Source organism: Mobula hypostoma, chromosome 13 (genome assembly GCF_963921235.1).
Source record: "Mobula hypostoma chromosome 13, sMobHyp1.1, whole genome shotgun sequence".
NCBI lineage: Eukaryota > Metazoa > Chordata > Chondrichthyes > Myliobatiformes > Myliobatidae > Mobula > Mobula hypostoma.
Window position 1 is genome coordinate 82527404 of NC_086109.1, and position 23715 is coordinate 82551118.

Here is a 23715-nt window from a genome sequence, read left to right on the forward strand (position 1 = left end):
GAAAGTTGTTGTCTTTACGGCAACCATATAATGCAATACGTAATAACAGAGAAAAAGAAGTGAATTACAGTGAAGTATAATTATATTAACTAGTTAAATAAGTAGTGCAAAAATAAAAATAATGAAGTAGTGCTCTTGGGTTCAATGCCCATTCAGAAATCAGATGGCAGAGGGAAAGAAACTGTTAGTGAACTGTTGTGTGCGTGCCTTCAGACTCCTGAACCTTCTTCCTGTTGGAACTTACCCCGCACATCCCCTTTCAAACATATTCTTTTCATGTTAAACCTATATCCTCTTGTTTTTGGTACCCTGCCATGGGAAAACAAATTGAATCTCCACTCTGTGATTCTTATAACTGTATAAACCTCCATTACCTCAGCCTCCTTCACTGCAGAGAAAACAAGCCTATCTACCTGTGTTAGCATTTTCAGGGAATTATGGACTTGAAGCTAAAGGTCTCTCTGTGCATCAATTCCTTGGAGCCTTACCATTAATTGCCTATGACCCACCTCTATTTGACTTCCCAAAATGCATCACCTTGTACTTATCAGAATTAAATCCATCTGCCGACACACCATAAACTAATCTATATCCTGCTGTGAACATGGAAGACCTTCCTTGCTATCCACAGCACTAACTTTCATGTCCAGTGCAACCATGCCAATCATACCTCCAACAATCACTAAGAATTTTCCATGCTATGCATTCTCTTTTTAATTAGACTACTTATTCAGCTTTTGTTTGGCACTTTAGTTCCTGGTGCATGAAATTGCAGAGAAGGTTTTAGCTTTATCTTTCCACTAAAGAATGTGCTTGATGTAGAAAAGCTTTTCATCCACTCGTAGCTGTTCCGTGAACATGTACTTAACGTAAGATATGCAGTATCAGTAGCTTTCCTTTTTATCTTCAGCATGTTCTTTATATTTCTATTGTATTCATTTTTTAAAATACAAAATCGGACTTTATTCATTGGAGCATAGGAGAATGAAGGGTGATCTTATGGAGGTGTATAAAATCATGAGGGGCATGGATAAGGATGAAGGCGCCCTTTCTTTCCCCAAGAGCTAGATAGAGGCTATAAGTTTAAAGAGAGGAGAAAGAGTTAACAAGGGCTACTCTCTACCCATTATGCTACTGGGCAGCTCTGGTGGTGTTCAGGGCTTCCTTCATCATGTCAGTAGCTCGGTTTTCACTGCTATCAGTCATGTAAATTCCAGGTGGAGACTTGGGAATACCATTGCACTCAAATGTAGAAGGATTCCTCATTGCTGTCTCCGTAGCAATTTTGTTTTACCAGTCAGGGTTGTCAGCCCTGAGGTGAACCCCTGAACCTTAAGAATCGGTGGACAACTCTTCGTCTGGCCTCTACACTTTGACCTGTTTGGCATGGGTGACCCTACCAAGATCCAAAGTGCAAAGCCCTGACTCCAGCCAACATAGCACTCCAGTTGATTGAAGTGTGCAAGCCTCCAAACCCTATGACAAGGTTGTGGCCCTCTTAGAGGAGTAGGAACTACTGAGGCAACTAATTTACCCGGCGGGTGGCCCATAGGAAATGGCTGCCAGAGGAGATGGTTGAGGCAAAGGCATGTGAAACAGTTACATAGATAGGAAGAGTTTAGGGGTATATGGACCAAATGTGAGCAGATGGGACTAGCATAGATGGCCTTTTTGGTAGGTCAGACCAAATAGTCTGAAGGTCCTGTGTCTGTGTTGCATGATTCAATATGTTGAAATATGATCCCATACTAGTCATTGTCAAAGTATGCTGGGAGATTGGGAGGGTATTGCACACAGTGAAGAGTTTGTTTCAATAGGTGCATGATAAAGTAAATGGCCTCCTGCTATCTCACAAGCTTTTAATTTATTAGATAACATTATTTAAAAAGAGCTGATAGTCTAAGGAAAACAGGGACCCAGATTTCGTGGAATGTTTATTTCAAACGCGATTCCCCTAAACAGTGCAATCTTGAAATTAGTTTAATTGCAAGAGATGGACAGGCAAAGGTTCTGAAGAGCTTATTAAGACATTACAAGACAGATGGAAGACCATGATTGCCCACATCATACAACACAGCGTATAATGATCATCTGTTTCTGACTATAATTTTATTTATTTATTGGATTTGTAGTTTGTGTTCTTTCGTACATTGGTTGTTTGACACTCTTTGTGGGTAGTCTTTCATTATATTTCTTTGTTCTACTGTGAATACCTGCAAGAAAATGAATATCAGGGTAGTATATGGTGACTAATACCTACTTTAATAATAATTTTGGACTAGTACAAAATGAGGCCATCTTACAGAGTATGGAACAAACTGAGAAGGTGAAAAGATTTGATTTGAAATAGGTGTATATTGTAAATCGAGTGTCCTGTGAATACTCAGCTTTGTTTCCATCTGGAAAAATTAAGTGGATATTTTCAGATGACAAATCTCTTTTTGAAATATTGCCCTGTCTTCTCTTATTTCAGGTGCTGGTTATTTCTGCCAATTTCCTGTTTTATTACAATAACAGAGGAGGATGAATCTGAAGCAAACAAATTATTTCAACAATCTCCATTACACTACTCTGGGTTGCCAAGACAGCAGCAATTAGTAGGCTATACTCAATTCTGAAAGGAGAAGATGAGTCCAGCTAGTCACTCAGGTCATTAGATTCTATTATGCCTGTCAGCAGAACACAGCTTTTTGTCAATCTTAACTCCTCACAGGGGAAAAAAAAACTGCTGTTGCATAAGTATTTTTCACAGCTTTGCCATGACGCACACAAACTATATTTTGTAGAGGAAAACTCAAAAGCATAAAGGCCTAAAAATTCAAAATAATGTAAATAATAAAGTCACAGGAAAAAGCAGGCTGTTGTTAAAGGAGGCAAGCAAGTTTAATACCTCACACACAAGACTGCCCAAGACAACAGTGAGATAAATTTTATAAAGGAATGCTGACATGGAATGCCAGATGGCCTCCTTATGATAGAAGTTAATGTAATTCAATAAATTATTGATAAAGGTATGAAATTAACAAATTTGGGGGATAATCTCAGCAGTTTCTTGGTGCTGGCTACTCCTGTGATTACAGAAACGATGTACATATTTTGTGGATGACAAAATTATAGAACTAAATTAGAACATGAGGTTTTGCTGGGCTGTAAAGAAGGTATATGGCATGCTTGCCTTCATCACCCAGGACATTGGGTACAAAAGTCAGGAAGTCATGTTGCAGATCTATAAAAGCTTGGTTAGGCCAAATTTAAGAGTACTACATGTATTATAGGAAGGCAGCTGAAGGTTTAGAGGGGGTGCAGAAGAGATTCATCAGGATACTGCCCGGAATAGTGAGTGGTAGCTCCAGGAGTTTGGACAAACTTGCTTTGTTTTATCTTGAGTCTCAGAAACTGAGAAGAGACAGCAGTTTATAAAATTATGATGACAGTCTTTTTTTCCTCTTTTTACAGATAAGAATTGTGAAATATGTGAGGGCATAAGTTTGTCTTTAAGGTAGTGGGGGGGTGGGGGAAGAGAGGATTTTAAGACGATGTCCACAGAGTGGGCTGGAATGCACTCCCAGGCACAGGGGTGTAAGGGGGTGTAAGCAGACACAGTCGTGGAGTTTGAGGCATTCAGATAGGCATATGAATATGCAGGGAATGGAGAGATATGAATCACATGCAAGCAAGTGTGATTAGTTTAATTTGGTATTCGTGGTTGGCATAAACAGGGTGAGTCAGAGGGCTTTGTTGTTGAGTGCCGCCAAGTCGTCATCCACGAATGATAGTGTAGTCCATAGGCTTTTTGTGGCAACGTATGGAAGTAGATTGCCAGGTCTTTCTTCTGCTGTCCAGTTTGGGGCCCAGCCAGATTCAAGCCGAGGACCATCTGCCTCGAAGTCCAGTGCTGATTCCACTACACCACCAGCTAACCCAGAGCAGATGTTGTAATCATTCATTGAAATGCAGTCATGAAGCATATGGCATTACTTAGAAACATAGAAACCCTACAGCACAATACAGGCCCTTTAGCCCACAAAGCTGAGCGAACATGTCCTTACTGTAGAAATTACCTAGGGTTACCCATAGCCCTTTATTTTTATAAGCTCCATGCACCTATCCAGGAATCTCTTAAAAGACCCTATTGTATCTGCCTCCACCACCGTCGCCGGCAGCCCATTACATGCACTCACCACTCTCTGCGTTAAAAACTTAGCCCTAACACCTCCTCTGTACCTACTTCCAAGCACCTTAAAACTGTGCATTCTCGTGTTAGCCATTTCAACCCTGGGAAAAAGCCTCTGACTATCCACAAGATCAATGCCTCTCATCATCTTATACACCTTCTATCTGGTCACCTCTCATCCTGCATCACTCTAAGGAGAAAAGGCCAAGTTCACTCAACCTAACCTCATAAGGCATGCTCCCCAATCCAAGCAACATCCTTGTAAATCTCCTCTGTAAATCCCTTTCTATAGTTTCCATGTCCTTCCTGTAGTGAGGCAACCAGAACTGAGCACAGTACTCCAAATGGGGTTTGACCAGGGTCCTGTATAGCTGCAACATTACCTCTCAGCTCCCAAACTCAACTCCCCGACTGATGAAGGCCAATGCACCATATGCCTTCTTAATCACAGAGTCAACCTGCATAGCATCTTTGAGTGTCCTATGGATTTGGACCCCAAGATTCCTCTGATCCTCCACACTGCCAAGAGTCTTGCCATTAAATCTATATTCTGCCATCATATTTGACCTACCAAAATGAACCACCTCACACTTATCTGGGTTGAACTCCATCTGCCACTTCTCAGCCCAGTTTTGCATCCTATCGATGTCCCGCTGTAACTTCTGAGAGCCCTCCAGACCATCCACAACACCCCCAACCTTTGTGCCATCAGCAAATTTACTAACCCACCCTTCCACTACTTCATCCAGGTCATTTATAAAAATCACGAAGAGTAAGGGTCACAGAACAGATCCCCGAAGCACACCACTGGACACCAACCTCCATGCAGAATATGACCAATCTACAACCACTCTTTACCTTCTGTGGGCAAGCCAATTCTGGATCCACAAAGCAATGTCCCCTTGGATCCCATGCCACCTTACTTTCTCAATACACCTTGTATGGGGTACCTTATCAAATGCCTTGCTGAAATCCATATACACTACATCTACTGCTCTACCCTCAACAATGTGTTTAGTCACATCCTCAAAAAAATTCCATCAGGCAGGTAAGGCACAACCTGCCTTTGTCAAAGCTATGCTGACTATTCCTAATCATATTATGCCTCTCCAAATGTTCATAAATCCTGCCTCTCAGGAACTTTTCCATCAACTTACCAACCACTGAAGTAAGTCTCACTGGTCTATAATTTCCTGGGCTATCTCTAGTCCCTTTCTTGAATCAGGGAACACATCTGCAACTCTCCAATCCTCTGGAACCTCTCCCATCCCCATTGACGATGCAAAGTTCATCGCAAGAGGCTCAGCAATCTCCTCTCTTGCCTCCCACAGTACCCTGGGGTACATCTGGTCTGGTCCCAGTGACTTATCCAACTTGATGCTTTCCAAAGGCTCCAGCACATCCTCTTCCTTAATATCTATATGCTCAAGCTTTTCAGTCCACTGCAAGTCATTTTAGAATAGTCTGAAAGTTACTCTTAGCCTCCTTCAACTTGAAACTATTCCACAGTAACACTTAACTCCAAGGAGTAACTTTATTAATTTACTTCTAAGTAAGATTGTAACTGATCTATTTAACCTTTGTAAAGGTCATACACAACATGAGACAGTTAATATTACACAAATACACATGAACCAAAGAACAAAACCAATATGGAATAAATCTGATAATCCCACTCATACTTCACATGATTGCTACTGATATGGTCCTCAGACAGGTTTAATTCTCCAAGTGATTTGATGGAGCTCAATAACTCTGAAGCAGAAATAATTTACTTGCATTTATACAGTACATTTCATTTCTTCAGAATGTCCCCAAGTTCAAAGTTTAAAGTATATTTATTATCAATGTACATATGTCACCGCATACAACCCAAAGATTCATTTTCTTGCAGCCATACTCAGTAAATTCAAGAACCATAATGGAATCAGTAAAATCCCACACTCAACAGGGTAAAGAGACAAACTGCAAATACAAAAGTAATAATAATAAGCAATAAGTATCAAGAAAATAAGACGAAGAGTCCTTGAAAGTGAGTCCGTAAGTTTTTGGGAACATTTCAATGATAAAGCAAGTGAAGTTGAATGAAACTATCCCCACTGGTTCAAGATCCTGAATGTTGAGGGGTAATAATTGTTTCTGAAGTGTGAGCCCTGAGGCTCCTGTACCTTCTTCCAGCAGTGAGAAGAGAGCATTACCTGGGTGGTGGGGGTCCTTGACGATGGATGCTGCTTTCCCACGACAGCGCTTGTGTAGATGGTGCTCAATGGAGGGACAGATTACCTGTGATGGACTGGGTTGTATCCATTACATCTTGTAGGATTTTCCATTCAAGGGCTTTGGTGTTTCCATACTATGCTGTGATGCAACCAGTGAATATACTCTCCACTGCACATCAATAGAAGTTTGTCAAGGTGCAAGATGTCATGCCAAATCTTCACAAACTTCCAAAGGAAATAGAGGCGCTGAGGTGCTTTCTTCGTAGTTGGACTTTGGTGGTGGGCACAGGAGGGGTCCTCTGAAATGATAACACCAAGGAATTTGAAGTTGCTGACACTCTCCACCTTTGATCCCCCGATAAGAACTGGCTCAAGGATCTCTGGTTTCCTCTTCCTGAAGTCAATAATCAGCTCCCTGAAGTAAATTAAGTACTTCTGAAGTGTAGTGGCTGATACACTACACATTTACTGAAAGAATGGGCAGTCAATTTTCCATTACAGCAACAGAAACTTGAGGAGTAATGAACTTACAATCCAATGGCTTCAGTTCTTTTTCCATGTGTGACCCTGTGTTCATATGTGTTTGTGCACCATCCTAAAGTGCATCTAGAAAACCTCTATATTGTAAATGACTATGAGTAGAGCTTAAATAAATTCAAAGATAGCCAAATATCATTCTTGAAAAATTTTATTGATCAAGTAGATGTGATGTCCATACGTAAAAAGGTGTTTATAAAATATAGCAGTCAGAAGAAAAAATTCAAAGTCCATGCAATATTCCATTTGTAAAATTTGTAATTCATAATACTTTAATTCTTGTATACAAGACCAAAATGAAAGCAGTTGCATTGTACCAAGAAATTCTCCATACAAAATAAATCTGGTCTAATAATTCCACATCACTGGTGAAATATAAAGGAAAACATACACCCAGAAATTCATCCCTGGTCATAACAAAATCAATGGAATAAGTTTAGGATCAGGGTACAAACACTCAGATACAGCTAGTTTAGCAATCTCAACCAGGGATACATTTCTTGGCAATGGTACTTTGTATCTAATTTCATTTAAAAAAAAATCAGTTCAGGAGTATAACTAAAAACTACTGAAAAAAAAAGGCAGGTTATAATTTGGAGAGAATCTACCTAATGACTCCATGATTCCAATGAAAGTGTTTAAATATGATTTTTCTGTATTCTGCAAGCATTAATGCCGGTTTATACTTTCAGCAATCTATGCTTTTATTATTAATAACATGAGCAATTCCAGATGCTCAGCACTATCCCCTCCCCTGTGAGCCATGGACTATCAAGAGGCTCATTGATCCATACCTTTCAATTTAAAATGGGACTTACTATCTCCAAAATAATAATTAATCAAGTTTATAGCATATACTATATTTTCGAACCAGGCAGCTAACTATTCAATGATTGAGTCCACGTTGTTTTAGCAATAAACTGCAAACAAATTATGGTTGCACGAAATTCATTTTCAGCTGAGTTGGCCATCCATTTGAAGTTCCTCGTCTTTCAACGGATTAGGTCTCAAAGACGGACTGGAATACTGAATCTAGGAGTGGCTGCCCTTGATTGCATTTCTTCAAATCTCTCTGCCTTTGGTTGTCGCAGGGTTTTATTTGGATCTCTTCATGGGGCTCCACAAGTACAAGCACAACTAAGAAGTACAATGTTTCTTGTGTTACATGGTCTTTACACACATGTGTGGCGCATGTGGAAGCTAACCACATATTCTGCATTGGTCCTTTGCACTGATATGGCAAATGGTTCGAAAGGATGAAAGGTGAAAGCTACAAGGCGTCGCACCGTGTGATTGATTGGCCGTCCCAGCAGCCCTGCTTGGATTTTAAACTTAAGTAGACCCGAGTCCCGAGCATAAAATCTAAAACAGAAAAAAAAAAGTTATTTTGTAAACTTTAACTCCAACAAGTTAACAGCACAAAGACTATTCTGTTATACTCAAGAGTTTCCCAACAAATGAAGCTGTGGTATAGAGTTGGAAAAAGAGGGCAAGACACTGAGGTATCAAGGTATCAACCAGAAAGCCCTGGTCTCCTCCTCTCATCTATGTTGAATTAACTTACCTCCATCACGCAGTTTCTACCTCTCTCTTGGGGTTAGAGAGCAGACTTCAGGGCATCAGGGCTTCCTCTCTCTACTGGTAACACACAGGAAAAGGTGCAAAAGTGTGCACATCAATAAGAATGGGATAGGATTTGATAGGGTACTCAGCAGGTCAGGGAGTGTCCATGGAATTTTTTATTTATTGAGATACAGCACAGGATAGACCCTTCTGGCTCTTCAAGACATGCTGCCCATCAATCCCCTGACTTAATATTATCCTAAACACAGGGCAATTTACAATAACCAATTAACCTACCAACTGGTACATCTTTGGACTGTAGATGCAAACCAGAGTACCAGGAGGAAACCCACACGGTCACAGGGAGAGCGTATAAACTCCTCACAGAAAGCAGCAGGAAGAGAACCCGGGTTGCTGGTACTGTAATGCGTTGTGCTAACCACCATGTTACTGTGCTTCCATGTAAACGCTGCCTGATCTGCTAAGTTCCCCCATCATTTTGCTGCTCTGGATTTTCAGCACCTGCAGAATCTCTTGTATTTAGGACTTGACAAAAGTGTACAAGATGATAAGGGGCATAGATCAAGTGACAGCCAGAGACTTTTGCCACCAGAGTGGAAATGGATAATACAAAGGAGAAAAATATAGGTGGGATGACAGAGGCAAGTACATATATATTTTTATATAGAGTAGTGAGTGCGTAGAGTGCATTGCTAGTGGTGAAGTTAGAGGCAGATACATTAGCAACATTTAAGAGACAGATGATAGAAAAATGGAGGGCTATGTGGGAGGGAAGGGTTGGATTAATCTTGGAGCAGGTTAAAAGTTGGCACAGCATCGTACTCTGAAAGGCCTACACTGTGAGGTAATGTTCTATATTCGACAACTTAGCCAAGATAAATATATCTTACTGGCTAAGCTTAGTGTGAAAAACAATCACAGAAATTAAGGGAAGGGCAGCTTAATTTATGGAACTGGATGTCAAAAGCTGATCAGCTATTGCAGAAGCAGCTGTAGAAATCTAAAGGAACAAAGGATGCAAACTTCTAAGTAATTGCAGCCAAATCTATATTATCTATTTTTGAAAAGAAAACTTTGAAATATTGTTTTCCTGAAGCAAAGGCGGCTGTGAAATAACCCGTGAGACAAAAAATTTATGAAGAGCATAGAAAGGGTGTAGACAAAATCTTTGTCCCCATGGTACTTTACGTTGCTATCAAAACAAGAGGGCAAAGGTTTAAAGTGAAAGGGAGTAGCTTTAAAAGAGATCCTGAGAGATTTTTTTTTAAAAACAGAGAGTGGTTGATTTCTGGAAAGTGTTGGGGGGGCGGGGAAGAAGAGGAAAAAGTTACAACTAATATGTTTAAGAAACATTTAGATCGACACCTGAGTGGGCAAAGCACAGAAAGACACTGACTTAAAGCAGGTAAATGGGAGAGTGTACGTGGGCAGGCATAGATGTGGTGAGCCAAAGAGCCCGTTTCTGCACTGTACAACACAAGCCTCTAAGTTTCCAAAACCTTTTCAATGAGTGAATGAATATGTGGGTAGAACAAAAATATGAGCAGGAAGTGACCATCTAGCCTCTAAATTCAATACAATTATGGCTAATCTGCCACAGGCCTCAAATGTTCGTTCAGAGAGACAGGTACGAGTTTCTTGTACTACCATCTGTAAACAGATTATGGATTTACATTGGTACCCCTGATTAAATACTTGAATCAGAGAGCATCAATTAAGCTGCTTGTTTACCCCTTAACCCAAAGGTAACCAATTACTTTACCTGATAGGGTGATCCCCACAAGTCTTAGGCCTCTCCATGACTGAGACCCACTTGTCATCGTAGCTAAAGAGTGAGAGATCCAGGTATGGACTGCTGCTGTAGGATTGTGCACTGATGGGTAGCTGCCCGAGAAGTCGCCTCACTGCTTCAGTGTGACCCCCATATTTAGCGTTCACGATAGTGTCTTTAAACCTGAAAATAAAGAACAAGGTTTCACGGATTAGAATCAAGGCTGCAGTTTGAATAAAGCCTGCGCTGGGTGACGAACTTCTTGGTTCCTTTCCGAACTGATTTTAACTGTATTGAGCACAAAACACTGAATTCTTATACGTGTACATGAACTCTCTGCCGCTGAGAAGCTGGTAGTTCTACATCCTCAAGGTTGACCACCAGACTCTCACAACAGCTAATCAAAATAACAAGCAAGACTACAGTTTACAATAGCGTGAAATGTGAAGGGAGGGAGTGAAGGAAAAAAAACACAGCTCCTTGTTACATTTCGAAAGGCTTCTTATACAGTGTATTGTTTAGAAATTACATTCTGGTAGCAAATGCCTCAGATTGATTCAACCAAGTGGTACTCAGCACTGATCACAATTGATCACACAAACATGGTATACTCTGACAGCTTTCAGTTCAGAACTATAGATTGCAATTACCGTTGCCCTCAAGTTTCACTGTAGGACATTGCTGACTCTAGCCACCCCTTCACATCCAAACTGTTACGGGAAAGCTTCCACAGGTTCAGTATTAATCCTTCAGCTATTCACAAATCTTGCTAATGGAAAAGACAAAATATTATCGGTAACACACATAAAAGCTGCTGGTGAACGCAGCATCTCTAGGAAGAGGTACAGTCGAAGTTTCGGGCCGAGACCCTTCGTCAGGACTAACTGAAAGAAGAGATAGTAAGAGATTTGAAAGTGGGAGGGGGAGGGGGAGATCCAAAATGATAGGAGAAGACAGGAAGGGGAGGGATGGAGCCAAGAGCTGGACAGGTGATTGGCAAAAGGGATATGAGAGGATTGGGGACAGAAGGCCTCGGGAGAAGGTGGGGGGGGGGAGAAAAGCCCAGAGGAAGGGCAAGGGGTATAGCGAGAGGGACAGAGGGAGGAAAAGGAGAGAGAGAAAAAGAATGTGTGTATATAAATAATAACGGATGGGGTATGAGGGGGAGGTGGGGCATTAGCAGAAGTTTGAGAAGTCAATGTTTGTGCCATCAGGTTGGAGGCTACCCAGACGGAATATAAGGTGTTATTTCTCCAACCTGAGTGTGGCTTCATCTTTACAGTAGAGGAGGCCATGGATAGACATATCAGAATGGGAATCAGATGTGCAATTAAAATGTGTCGCCACTGGGAGATTCTGCTTTCTCTGGCGGACAGAGCGTAGGTGTTCAGCGAAACGACCTCCCAGTCTGCGTCGGGTCTCGCCAATGTATAGAAAGCCGCATCAGGAACACCGGACGCAGTACATCACCCCAGCCGACTCACAGGTGAAGTGTCGCCTCACCTGGAAGGACTGTCTGGGGCCCTGAATGGTAGTGAGGGAGGAAGTGTAAGGGCATGTGTAGCACTTGTATCCTTGTAAGCGGAACAAGTGCTGCACATGCCCTTACACTTCCTCCCTCACTACAATTCAGGGCCCCAGACAGTCCTTCCAGGTGAGGTGACACTTCACCTGTGAGTCGGCTGGGGTGATATACTGCGTCTGGTGCTCCCGATGTGGCCTTCTATGCATTGGCGAGACCTGACGCAGACTGGGAGGTCGTTTCGCTGAACACCTACGCTCTGTCTGCCAGAGAAAGCAGGATCTCCCAGTGGCCACACATTTTTAATTCCACAACCCATTCCCATTCTGATATGTCTGTCCACGGCCTCCTCTACTGTAAAGATGAAGCCACACTCAGGTTGTAGGAATAACACCTTATATTCTGTCTGGGTAGCCTCCAACCTGATGGCATGAACATTGACTTCTCAAACTTCCGTTAATGCCCCACCTCCCCCTCGTACCCCATCCGTTATTTATTTATATACACATTCTTTTTCTCTCTCTCTCCTTTTCCTCCCTCTGTCCCTCTCACTATACCCCTTGCCCATCCTCTGGGCTTCCCCCCCTCCCCGTTTTCTTTCTCCCAAGGCCTCCTGTCCCCTGATCCTCTCATATCCCTTTTGCCAATCAACTGTCCAGCTCTTGGCTCCATCCCTCCCCCTCCCACTTTCAAATCTCTTACTAGCTCTTCCTTCAGTTAGTCCTGACGAAGGGTCTCAGCCCGAAACGTCGACTGTACCTCTTCCTAGAGGTGCTGCCTGGCCTGCTGCGTTCACCAGCAACTTTTATGTGTGTTGCTTGAAATTCCAGCATTTGCAGATTTCCTGGTGTTTAAATATTATTGCTATCCAGGTTTGTTAATGCTACAAAACTGTATAGAAGAGTGACAAATATATTAAATGTCTCCATTGACTTGTACCAATTATTATCAATGCACATCATCAGGCAAAAGATACAAATGCCTGAGAGCACATACCACCAGCCTAAAGGACAGCTTCTATCCCACTATTATCAGACGCTTGAATGGAGCTCTTGTACATTAAGATGGACTCTTGGCCTCACAGTCAATTTTGATCTTGCGTTTTATCGTTTACCTACACTGCACTTTTTCAATAGCTTTTACACTTTACTCTGCATTGTTACTGTTTTACCTTATTCTAGCTCAAATCACTGTGTAAAGATCTGATCTGTACAAGCAGTGAGGAAGACAAGCTTTTCACTGTCTAATGGTATATGTGACAGTAATAAGCCAAAAGTAGATCCACTAGTTTGCATTTTTCTACTCTGTTGATAACATACTAAAAGAAATGAAAGTGTAATACACAGAAAGACAACATGCTTTTCTGTTAACTTCTTAATCATGCCAACTCATTAAAGGTTCTGCCATCTTTTGACTCAGTCTCAAATTTCTTACACTTTCAATTTTCACTCATCGGAAGTCAGTTGAGAAACATCACCCTGCAGTGAATTTGTACATTTTCGACCCTGAACTTTCAATGCATTCTGTTAAGATTTTCTTTAGCCAAAGGGTGCAGTCAGGAAGTGAAAGAGAGGATAACAGAAGGATCACTCACCTCCTCTGGATTTGTCTGGCAAAGTTACTACTGGATGCAGAGCATGGAAACTGGACCGCTTCACTATGCAGTGTTGCATTTCGATAAAGGTCACAGAAATTTTCAAACAGCTGCAGAAGTTCGTCACAAGTGTTCTCAAACACAGCCAGAACCCGAGTGGTAACCATGTTGTAAACGACAAAGAATGACGGCTGCAAGCAGCAGAGGAAATAATGCACGCAAAGGAAAAATTAATACAAATGCATGAGCATTCGCGATCAATTACTTATGCAGATCATTACACACAAAATGCTAGAGGAACTCAGCAAGGCAGGCAGCATCGATGGAGGAGAATAGACAGTTGACGCCTTGGGCCGAGAACCTGCTGAGGATCCCCTCCAGCATTTTGTGTGCATTGCTCAAGATTTCCAGCATCTGCAGAATCTCTTGTGCTTATTTATGTAGATTGGTGTCTGAAGGAAACTTTAGCATCGGAGGTTTGGGGGGGGCAGGGAAACAGCTCAATGGCATTTGCTTCTTGATGAATTTTGTCTACAATAGACAGAGGAGGCAGGATGGTAGGGAAGAGTCTCAACCATTTGAAACTAATTTCAAATCCCTTTTTAAAATGTGTTTCTCCTCTCCCAGGAGCCCATCTTATACGAACATAAAGATCAGTGTCAATAGGATACCAACAAGAATGTTTTCTCACAGGTCTAGGCAGCTGGGTTCAATATTGACCTTGGCTGCAACCGCAGAGTTTGCACATTCTCCCTATTATGTGGGTTTCCCCTGGTTACTCGGGATTCCTCCAGGATCAGAAAGTTGGGTAATGTAAATTGCCCCTTGAGTATTGGGTGGAACAGGAATCAGGAGTTATCAAAGGCAGAACAGGTTACTGAAAAATAATTGGAGGAATGGGATTTATGGGAAATTCATGGATAAAAAGGGCTAAATGGTCTCCTTTATGTCTTAAGAAATATTATAAAATCAATGTATAAAAAAAAACGGAAACTTCAGTAGCATCTGTGGAAACAGAAATCATTTTAATGTTTCAGCTTGATGACCTCTCATCACAATTGAATATACATATTGCAAAGAAGATAAGCCAAGGTATTAGAGGTGAATGCTGGGATGAACCCAGAAAGAGTGGAAAGTGTATGTGCACAGGCAACTTTGGAGATTTTTAGTAGCAGAAAGTGTGCTGGAAATATATTAAATAAAAAGAGAAATTAAGACAATAACCAAAGCCGCCAAGACCAAAGATGCTAAAAGAAAGCTCAAACAGGTAATTTGCAGAAGATGGTGCATTTGAAAGAAAGCAATGAATTTTAAATTTACTGCAGTAGACAACAAGGAAAATTAACATGGGACACAAGACAAAGGTTTAAGAGCTTAGACAGATTTGGGGCTTGTAATAACAACCATGAAGATGGTGATCCGGAAGTGGCAAAAATGCTTCCATCCATCATAACCACATAATGTCACAAATCACTTTGCAACGGTCAATTTGTGTGCAGCAAGTTCCCACAAACATAATTGCAATAATAGGGTAAGCATACATGGCAATAATAAGACAATCTCACTTAGGTAATGATGACAACGGACAAATATTGGTAGAACACAAAGAAATAACTACTCTGCTCCTTAAAATAGGGCAATGGCATTTTTTTACATGTATCCAAGGGGGCAGAATATGTCTTGATTTAACATCTTGCCTTAAATGCAATACCCCCTCTCCCTCCCCCCCCCCGGCAAGAACTCTGCACTACCTTGGTATTGCACTGGAGTAACAGGCTAGATTTCAGTGCTCAGAACTTAGGCTACGTCCACACTAGACCGGATAATTTTGAAAACGCAGGTTTCAAGTAAAAACGACAGGTGTCCACACCAAGCGTTTTTCAAAATATCTCCGTCCACATTAGAACGGATATTTGGGCAAATCTCCTCCTACTGGGCATACGCAGGACACATAGAAAACAAGCGAAGAGGAAACAATATACTTGGCGCGCATTTGTCCAGTTACAGACTAGAAAAACTTTAAAGGAATTGCTCTTGGCTCTCGCGCAGGAGGACTTAAAACTGAGAAAACAACAAATACTGGAGCGTATGGAGGCAACCGACAGGAAGTTCACGGACATTATGACCCGGCTGACGACGAACATTGAAAAACTGACTAACTCTGTTGCATTAATAAAGCACCTTGTTAAATGTATAAAACATGACTGCATCAGTGTTATCTTGTATTTCCATACAATGTAACATTAGGCTGTTACACATCTATTGTCAGAGAAGTACTTGCGTAAATAGGTAAACCACCTTGATACAAGCTAGGACAGAGAACAGGGCGAAGTGAGTATACTTATTTATTCAGTAAGCTATGGGTCAAAGTATTTGGTGAGTACATTTCTAACTCTTCTGGCTTCAGTCTCATTGCCGTCTGTTCTGAAATTGTGAGGTTGTGTGGGGGGGTTGCGTCCAAGAAAACAACGAAATGCCGCGCTGCTGCCATCTGTTCCGGCACGTCGTGACAGCGTTTTTAAATAGTCAAAAAAGCTCACTTTACAATTTAACTCTCACGCCGTTCACACCGACTGCGCGTTATAACAGCCACCCAACAGTGCTAGCGCAGTACCAAGCAGAAGCAGAAAAAGCATTGTTGTTGTGGTGTTGTCATGACAGCATTTTTAAATCTCTGTTTACCCCGTCCACACTACAATGCGCAACAATCGTTTTTAAATTTACACACTCTGGAGAGTGTTTTAGAAAAGCTTCGTTTTCGGGGGATGAAAACGCCGTTTCAATGTGGACAGAGGGTCAAAACGAAGAGAAAAAGCTTTGTTTTCAAAATTATCCGGTGTAGTGTGGACGTAGCCCCAGAAATAGAAAGATCCACTTCAAGAAACCATGTGTGATGACAGTACTGGTGAGGTCTAAATTGCTAGGTTAACCACTAATGTCAGAACTGAGCATCACATTAAGACTATCAGTCATGAAATGTTTAAAAAAAAGAAATCGAACATCAATCAAACGTTTCAAACTCAAAGCCATGTTGATTTTATCTTCCAAGTAGTTCATTCATGTTCTAACCTGATGGGGATTAACTAACTCAGCATTGTTAGAACATTACAGCACAGAAACAGGCCCTTTGGCCCATCTAATCACAGAGAATCTGGCATGCAAATGCATCCTTTCACCCACTATGTCTATGCTAACGGTTAACCACCCATTTGCACTAATCCTACATCCCCAAATTATCATCAACTCTTGCAAGATTCTACTCTCACCAGAACAAGAGGAGAACTTGACAATGGCCATTGAACCTACGAACATGCACACATCCGTGGGACATGGAAGGAAATAAGACCATCTGGAGGAAACACATGCAGTCAAGGAGAGAGTGTGCCAACTCCACACATACAGCTGTAGTTAAGCCTGGGTCTCTGGAGCAGTGCCAGAGTGCCACCCACTGGGGATATCACCAGACAAATCCAGAGGAAAGTTAACCCCCGTAGGAACAAATCTTAGAACAGCAGAGTACAGGCCTTTTGTCCCACAATGTTGAGCCACCCTTTTAACCTACTCCAAGATCATTCTAACCCTTCCTTCCTGCATAGCCCTCCGTTTTGCTTCCATATGCCTATCGAAGAGACTCTTAAATGACCCTAATGTATCTGCCTCTATCACCACCCCAGGTACATATTCCAAGCACCCATCATTCTGCAAAACACCCACCTCTGACATCCCTCTATACTTTCCTCCAATCACGTTAAAACTACATCCTCTCATTTTAGCCATTTTCACCCTGGTGCTAGCTGTTGACTCTATCCTTAAGATTTTGACTGAACTACTTTCATTTCCACACATCTCATGCTTTCCTTTTAGAATCTGACATTAAGACGTTGCTCTCCCTATCAAATGAATGAGTGCTTGACTGAAGAATTCTGAATATTTAATTACACGGGTACTTACACTGTGAACTTTAAATGAAGAATATTGAGCTCAATTTTTGGCATTTGAATTAACAACTTCCATTTACCATAGGAAAAGATCCAAAAGGACTGTAAATTCTGGCACTTTTGAAATAAATTGGACCCTTAATCCTAACATTAAACACTAGAGTCCACGATATCCCTGTTGATCAATACTGCTAAAGTTGTACTTTTTATTATGTGCTTACATACACCTGGGATGATTGTCCTAAAAAAGAAAGTGGTCTTTGAAGCAGGACCTGGCCTCCTTTCCCTGCTCTCCATCCCAACAATGCAAACGTTTCACCAGAAAACCCTAATCTTGATTTGGTCTTTCAGATGAGCACTAAAAAAAAAAAAAAATTCAGTAAGTTTTTACTGATCATTGCAAGTCCCATGATTGGTTTGGGCTGTAACCCATTCATCGGACTAGGCCGCTCCATACCTGAGAGGGGTCAGTGACCCGAAGTGTCACCACATCCTCGCTCGTGTACTTAATCAAGAGATGGTTCTCATCCAGAAGCTGCATCTTCCACATACGCAGTTGCTGCAGCTGGTCAAAATACTTGAAGAATCTACGCTTGGCTGCAGCACTACCATCGTGCTCTGCCCTTTGCCACAGGTACACCAGCAGCCGGTGCTTCAGAGAGTTCAGAGTCTTCTCCTTAAAGGGACGGGAGGTGGCGTTTTGCACGTCACCCTGCACCTCAGGATACACAGCTGAGATGGTAAGCAGGTCATCTTCGTAGCAGAAGCGTCCAATGGTTCGGACATCAATGAAAGTCCCTTCTGGTGTAACCTGGAACACGTGGATTGTCTGATGCTGTACAGAGAGAATGGCCAAGATGTTTTTATACAGGTAGAGCCCTTGGTTGTGGGAGAGAATGATCTTGTCGCACTTGAAGGACCTCGTATCACAGAGACTCCCCGTGTGCAGGTCAATGATGTGCAGAGAGTAATCTTCTAACGGAGAGCGAGGGTTTGGCGTAACTGACTCGTTGTTTCGATAAACCTCGAAAAACAGAGGATGGGGTTCTTCCGGAAGGTAAGCAGCAGACCCAACAATGACGTAACGGCAGTCGTCAGTGAACAAACTGCACTCACGGTTCAGGTGCTCGCCATTCGATGCCACACTCGTGACGTGCAGCAGGACGAAGAAGCGCTCGAAGAGCTTGCCGCGGATGTTGGCAGACTGCAGGTCACCCGTGCCATTCACCATGATCTCCCCATCGTGCCCCTGCAGGAGGTCCTCGGCTGCCTGGCAGCCCTGATACTCGTAGATTTCCAACGAGGTCTGGTCCAGCGAGAATGCAATGAAGTAGCGGCCATCAGGAGAAAACTTGCGCAGGAAGCACGGAGGCTTTTCTACATTGACAACAGTGAAGTTGGGAAACACGTTCTGGTGCAGGCATCGTACCATGTACCAGTGAGCACCTGGCCTGCCCAAATGGATCCTCCGCCGCTCCAGACGGAAAACTACATTCTGATTCTCAATTCGCCGAGGCTTGATGGTTGGGTCATCATCATCCATTCTCAGCCATCACCACGTGTTCTCCGTGCAGCTGCATAGAGACGATTGAACAGCAGTCAGAGTCAGTCCTTCACTGAGTTGGGAATTTAGACACGTGTCAAAAGCAATAGCGTTACAATCTAGTGCAGGGGTTCCCAACCTGGGATCCACTGACCCCTTGCTTAACGGTACCGGTCCACAGCATACTGTAAACAAGGTTCGCAGTCCCTGAACTAGGGAGGTACAAGTAACTGCACAGATTTTGGAGCAACATACAAAACACTGGAGAAGCTCAGCAGGCCAGGCAGCGCCTGTGGATGGAAATGGACAGCCCACGTTTCAGGTCAAGACAGTCCAGCTGAAGTGAAAGACAGAGGGGAATTAGCTAGCAAGAAAAAGGTAGAGCAAGAGCTGACAGGTGATAGGTAGATCCCGGTGAGAGAGGTAAAGGGCTGGCGAGAGAGGTGGGAGGGTGGGAATGATGTCAGAAGCTGGTTTGTGGAAGTGTCAAAGGGCTGAAGATGATATAATCCGACAGAAGTAGTGAGGCCAAAGCTTGGGGAAAAAAAGGGAGGGAGGAGAGGGAAACCAGTGGAAGGAGTGTGAGGGTGATGGGGAGAAGGAGGGGGTGGGGGCCATATGGATCAGAAGGGAAGTGGGGTGGGATGAAGAACAGAGAGGGAATAGTTAACACAAGTTTGAGAATTTTGACATTCGTACCATCAGACAGGCAGAATATGAGATGCATTTACTATCAACATGGCAGTGGAGGGGGCTAGTAAAACATTACATCTGAATGATGGCCTAACGCACAAACTTCATTCTTAACATTCTTACTGAGGTTAACTGAAATTATGCTGACTGTTGCAGACTTCTGAATATTGTACTGAACTGTAAAACAGAGCTAACACTTGCAGCAGCAGTTATGGAAGTGATTGTACAACATTCTATGCCAAGTGGCTTAAGAAGCAACTCATTGCTGCCTGTCCAGAACAGGATATTTATCATTTTAATCCTTTGTTCCACATCCAGCTAAACTGTAGATTTGTACAGCTGATATTAATAATTATACCTGCAGTGGATTGGTTTCTGAAGAGAAATGTAGGTTAACATTGACAATTCAATAGCTTTCTCAGAAGACTTTGCTGGAAATCAGGAAATTCCTAGCTTTCCACTTGCCAGACTTAAATCACCCTATAGTGAGTCTCACTATGCACGTACATGACCACTTCAGGTTACTAGAAATGCAAATGGAGGAACGGCTAAGGATATTGCACAACAACACCTCACACAATATTACACTACTTGGAGTCAAAGAGTATCACAGCACAGAAACAGACACTTCAACCTATCTAGTCTGTGCCAATCTCGTTTTCTGCCCAGTCCAATCTACCTGCACCCAAACCATAGCCGCCTCGTACCTCTCTCATCCATGTACCTACCCAAACTTCTCTGTTAGCGGGACACCATTGCAGCTCAGGATGTAGGATTTCAGACTTCAATTCCAGCGCCGTCTGCAGGGAGTTTGCACGTTCTCCCCGTGAGCGTGTGGGTTTCCTCTGGGTATCTGGATTCCTCCCAGTCTAAGGACATACTGGCTGGTAGGTTAATTGGTCATTGTAAGCTGTTCTGCAATTAGGCTGGGGTTAAATAGGTGGGTTGCTGGGCAGTGTGGCTCATTGCTGCGTGCTGCACCTATCAATCAATAAAAATCAATAAAACCCACATCTACCACTTCTGCTGGTAAGGGAGGTTCCCCCCCCACCCCCGATCCACTTTAGTAACAAACACAACGTATGATAAGCGTTTAAAGCATGAATAATCAGTGTGATTGGAAGCACAAAATATGACACAGTTATGAATACAGAGTTGAGACTCTGATGAATTCTTTCTTTCGGTTTTATTTTATAATTCACGGCTTTAAATTAACCTTGGGCAGAATATGAGAAGTTTGAGTGAATCCTTGGTTACTTTTTTTTAAATTTAGGAGGTATAGCCTGTGTAGTTCTCCCCTCTATTTCTTGCAATAGTAGGGATTATGGGCAAGGTGTAAAGCCAGCAGTTCCCATTCCTGTCAGTTTATTGACAGGTGGGTAGGCAAATTCAACCCCACAGTCAAGCCATCAATTGTCAGCTCAGAGACACAAATCAAGCGGTTTCAGACTAATATCTGTCTAGGGAGTTGGCGTTTGGCTTCCAGTCCATGAATGTTGTTCTTGTTTCGATTATAGCCATTGGTTGTGTTCATGCAAGCCTGACCACTGATCCTGAGCAAAGAGTTACAATCTGACATTAAATTTTACTGCCAGAGAGAAGGTGCAAGAGCCTGATGCACACTCAATGTTTCCGGAACAGCTTCTTCCCCTCTGCCATCAGGTTATTGTATTATTATGCTCTATTTTTGGCACTACTTATTTTTATATAGCTCATTATAACTCAGTCATTTTTATATATGGCACTGTACTGCAGCTGCCAAACAACAGGAAGGGCCTTTTACTGTGCTGTATCTCTACATTTTAAAAAAAATCAGTGTAAAAAATCTGATTCTGAACCTCCACAGTTGCACGAGATGTTAAATTCCAAAGGTTCACTGCCATCTAAGTCAGGGATCCCCCTTCTTTTTTAATGCTGAGTACCCCTGCTCTAAGTGAAGCGGTTTTGCTGTATGTCAGTACTAAATGACCTACCCTTTATTTTGAGATTGTGGCACCTTTTACTAGACTACTAAGCCAAAGGAGTCTCCCACCATCCATCATGTGAAGCTGTCCAATAATTTTGTATGTTTGTTTTAAAAACATGAGGGGGAAAATATTGAAAGTTGTCCACTTGGAAGGCAGAGGATACATGAAGTGAGCTGCCAGAGGAATTGGTAAAGGCAGTACAGTTACAGTTTAAAAGATATTTAGTCAGATGCATGGATAGGTAAGGTTCAGAGGAATATGGGCTAGGGAAATGAGACTACAAGTCAACAAAAAGCGCCCTTTTCCGTGCTGTATAATTATGAAATCATGTTTCACTCTTTCACACTTTACAGGAACTGTCAATTCGATCTTTCCTCCTATGCCAAGCCCACCAACCCACAAAACAGTAATGAATCTTTCAATGCACTCCCTCCATAATTACAAGCAGCAAAGGTATGCACAATAGTCCAGGCGTGGTCTCTCCAAAGACCTCACGGAATTGTTCCTGCATTCTTGCACTCGAATACTCTTACAATAAAACAACATAGTATTAGCTAGAACGCCTCTGAATGTTTCTAGCGTTGCCTGTTTTAAACTATTTGCCCTCCTAAATACCCGCCGTGCCAGCATGTTCGCTTTCAGAATGATGACTAAATACTGGTGTCCAGTTCAGGTGTCATCATGGTCACAGACAAGAGACCCTAACGCCAGACGCGTTTGGGCCGTTCACAGGGGCAAGCCGGGCCCCATTGCCAGGGGTAGCCAGGCGCTCCGACTCCAGCATGAGCCGCAGTACCAGGAGCCTGGGCTCCTGTTCACAGCCCGGCTGCTCAACTAATCCGTGGGTCACACTCACCCCCGCCAGCGTTTACCCAGCGCAACAGCGGTCTACTCCATAGTCCAGCACTCCCTGCTCTCGGCCGGCGGACCAGCACCCTATCCCACATTGCATCACTGTCAGCCGGCGGACCAGCAGCCTATCCCACACTGCTCTGCGTGCTATAGTCGAGCGAAACGGGGTCATCGTTCCGCCTCCTCCCCGTCATTTAACGTGAGACTATCTAAGTAGCTATGAATTTATAGAAGCCGGGGCGTGCAAGGTTTTCAATCACACTCCTTGTAATTCTGCGTTCCACTCAGCCGGTAGGGAGAGGTTTTAGCCTGTTAGGGGTTTTAGCCTGCACTGTTCCCTCTCTGCCAGTAGGGGGAGCATTCGCCTGCATGATCCTCTCCCGGCCCGCAGGGAGAGCTTTACTTCCAAACGAGGGGAAGTGGTTCCAAACTTCAGGTCAGGAAGCATCTCTGGAGATGCAACAGAATTGAAGGAAATTTGAAATCGAACACACTTAACGGCCAGCATGTGGCCTTTGTTGTCTATCTGCTCTGTTCTCACTGTCAAATGGTACGGTACTGACTGTGCAAAAGTCTCAGGCACAAAAAGATTCTGTAAAGCAAACATGCTTTCAAAAATAATGAAATGAAAAGTTTCTAAATATCAAAAACAATACTATAAAGAACAGTAAACTGTAAAAAAAATAAATCAATATTTGGTGTGACCGCTCTTTGCCTTTAAAACTGCATCAATTCTCTTAGGTAAACTGTTGTGCAGTTTTATGGGGGTGGGGGAGATCGGCTGGTAGGTTGTTCCAGGCATCGTGGAGAACATGCCACAGTTCTTCTGCAGATTCTTACTGTGACGCTTGCTTTTATTTCTCCAGATAATCCCAGACACCATCTGCTGCAGAATTCCTTGCTCTTCTTTTCCTAAGGATAGTTCTTTATGACCTTGGCCGTGTTTGGGGTCCTCCTACAGAAGGAGGTTGGGACCATCAGACTCCTCCCTGATGGTATTGCGTGATGGATGAGAATCTGGTTGTACTTCTCAGCATTAGGGATTCCATTAATTCTGACCAGATCACCAACTCCATTTGCAGAAATGCAGCCAAAATCTGCAGGGAACCTCCACCGTGCTTCACTGTTGGCTGCAGGCATTCAGCTATGTAATGCTCTCCAGCTCTTCTATGGACTAACTGTCTCCTATTCGAGCCAACAATCTCGAATTTTTACTCGTCAGTCCAGAGCACTTGCGGTCATTTTTCAACGCCTCTGTCCTTGTGTTTCTGTGCGTATGTGTGTCTCTTAGCTTTGTTTCCACTTCAGAGAAATGGCTTTT

At 42.7% G+C, this 23715-nt stretch overlaps 1 protein-coding gene across 2 annotated transcripts; it reads right to left on the reverse strand.

The window, feature by feature from the left end:
* Positions 1-7067: 7067 nt before the first annotated feature.
* Positions 7068-22517, reverse strand: det1 (DET1 partner of COP1 E3 ubiquitin ligase). 2 transcript variants are annotated; one of them, XM_063066045.1, is made up of 6 exons: positions 22399-22476; positions 20304-20556; positions 17797-18913; positions 13402-13592; positions 10277-10468; positions 7068-8292 (listed from the first exon to the last, which is right to left on the reverse strand). In XM_063066045.1, the coding sequence occupies exons 3-6, from the start codon at positions 18880-18882 to the stop codon at positions 8103-8105; spliced, it is 1659 nt and encodes a 552-aa protein (XP_062922115.1). In that variant the 5' UTR covers positions 18883-18913; positions 20304-20556; positions 22399-22476; the 3' UTR covers positions 7068-8102. The 2 variants fall into 2 exon arrangements, with proteins under 2 accessions (XP_062922115.1, XP_062922114.1); XM_063066044.1 differs by lacking the exon at positions 20304-20556 and having other exon boundaries at positions 7069-8292; positions 22399-22517.
* Between the last annotated feature and the right edge of the window lie 1198 nt (positions 22518-23715).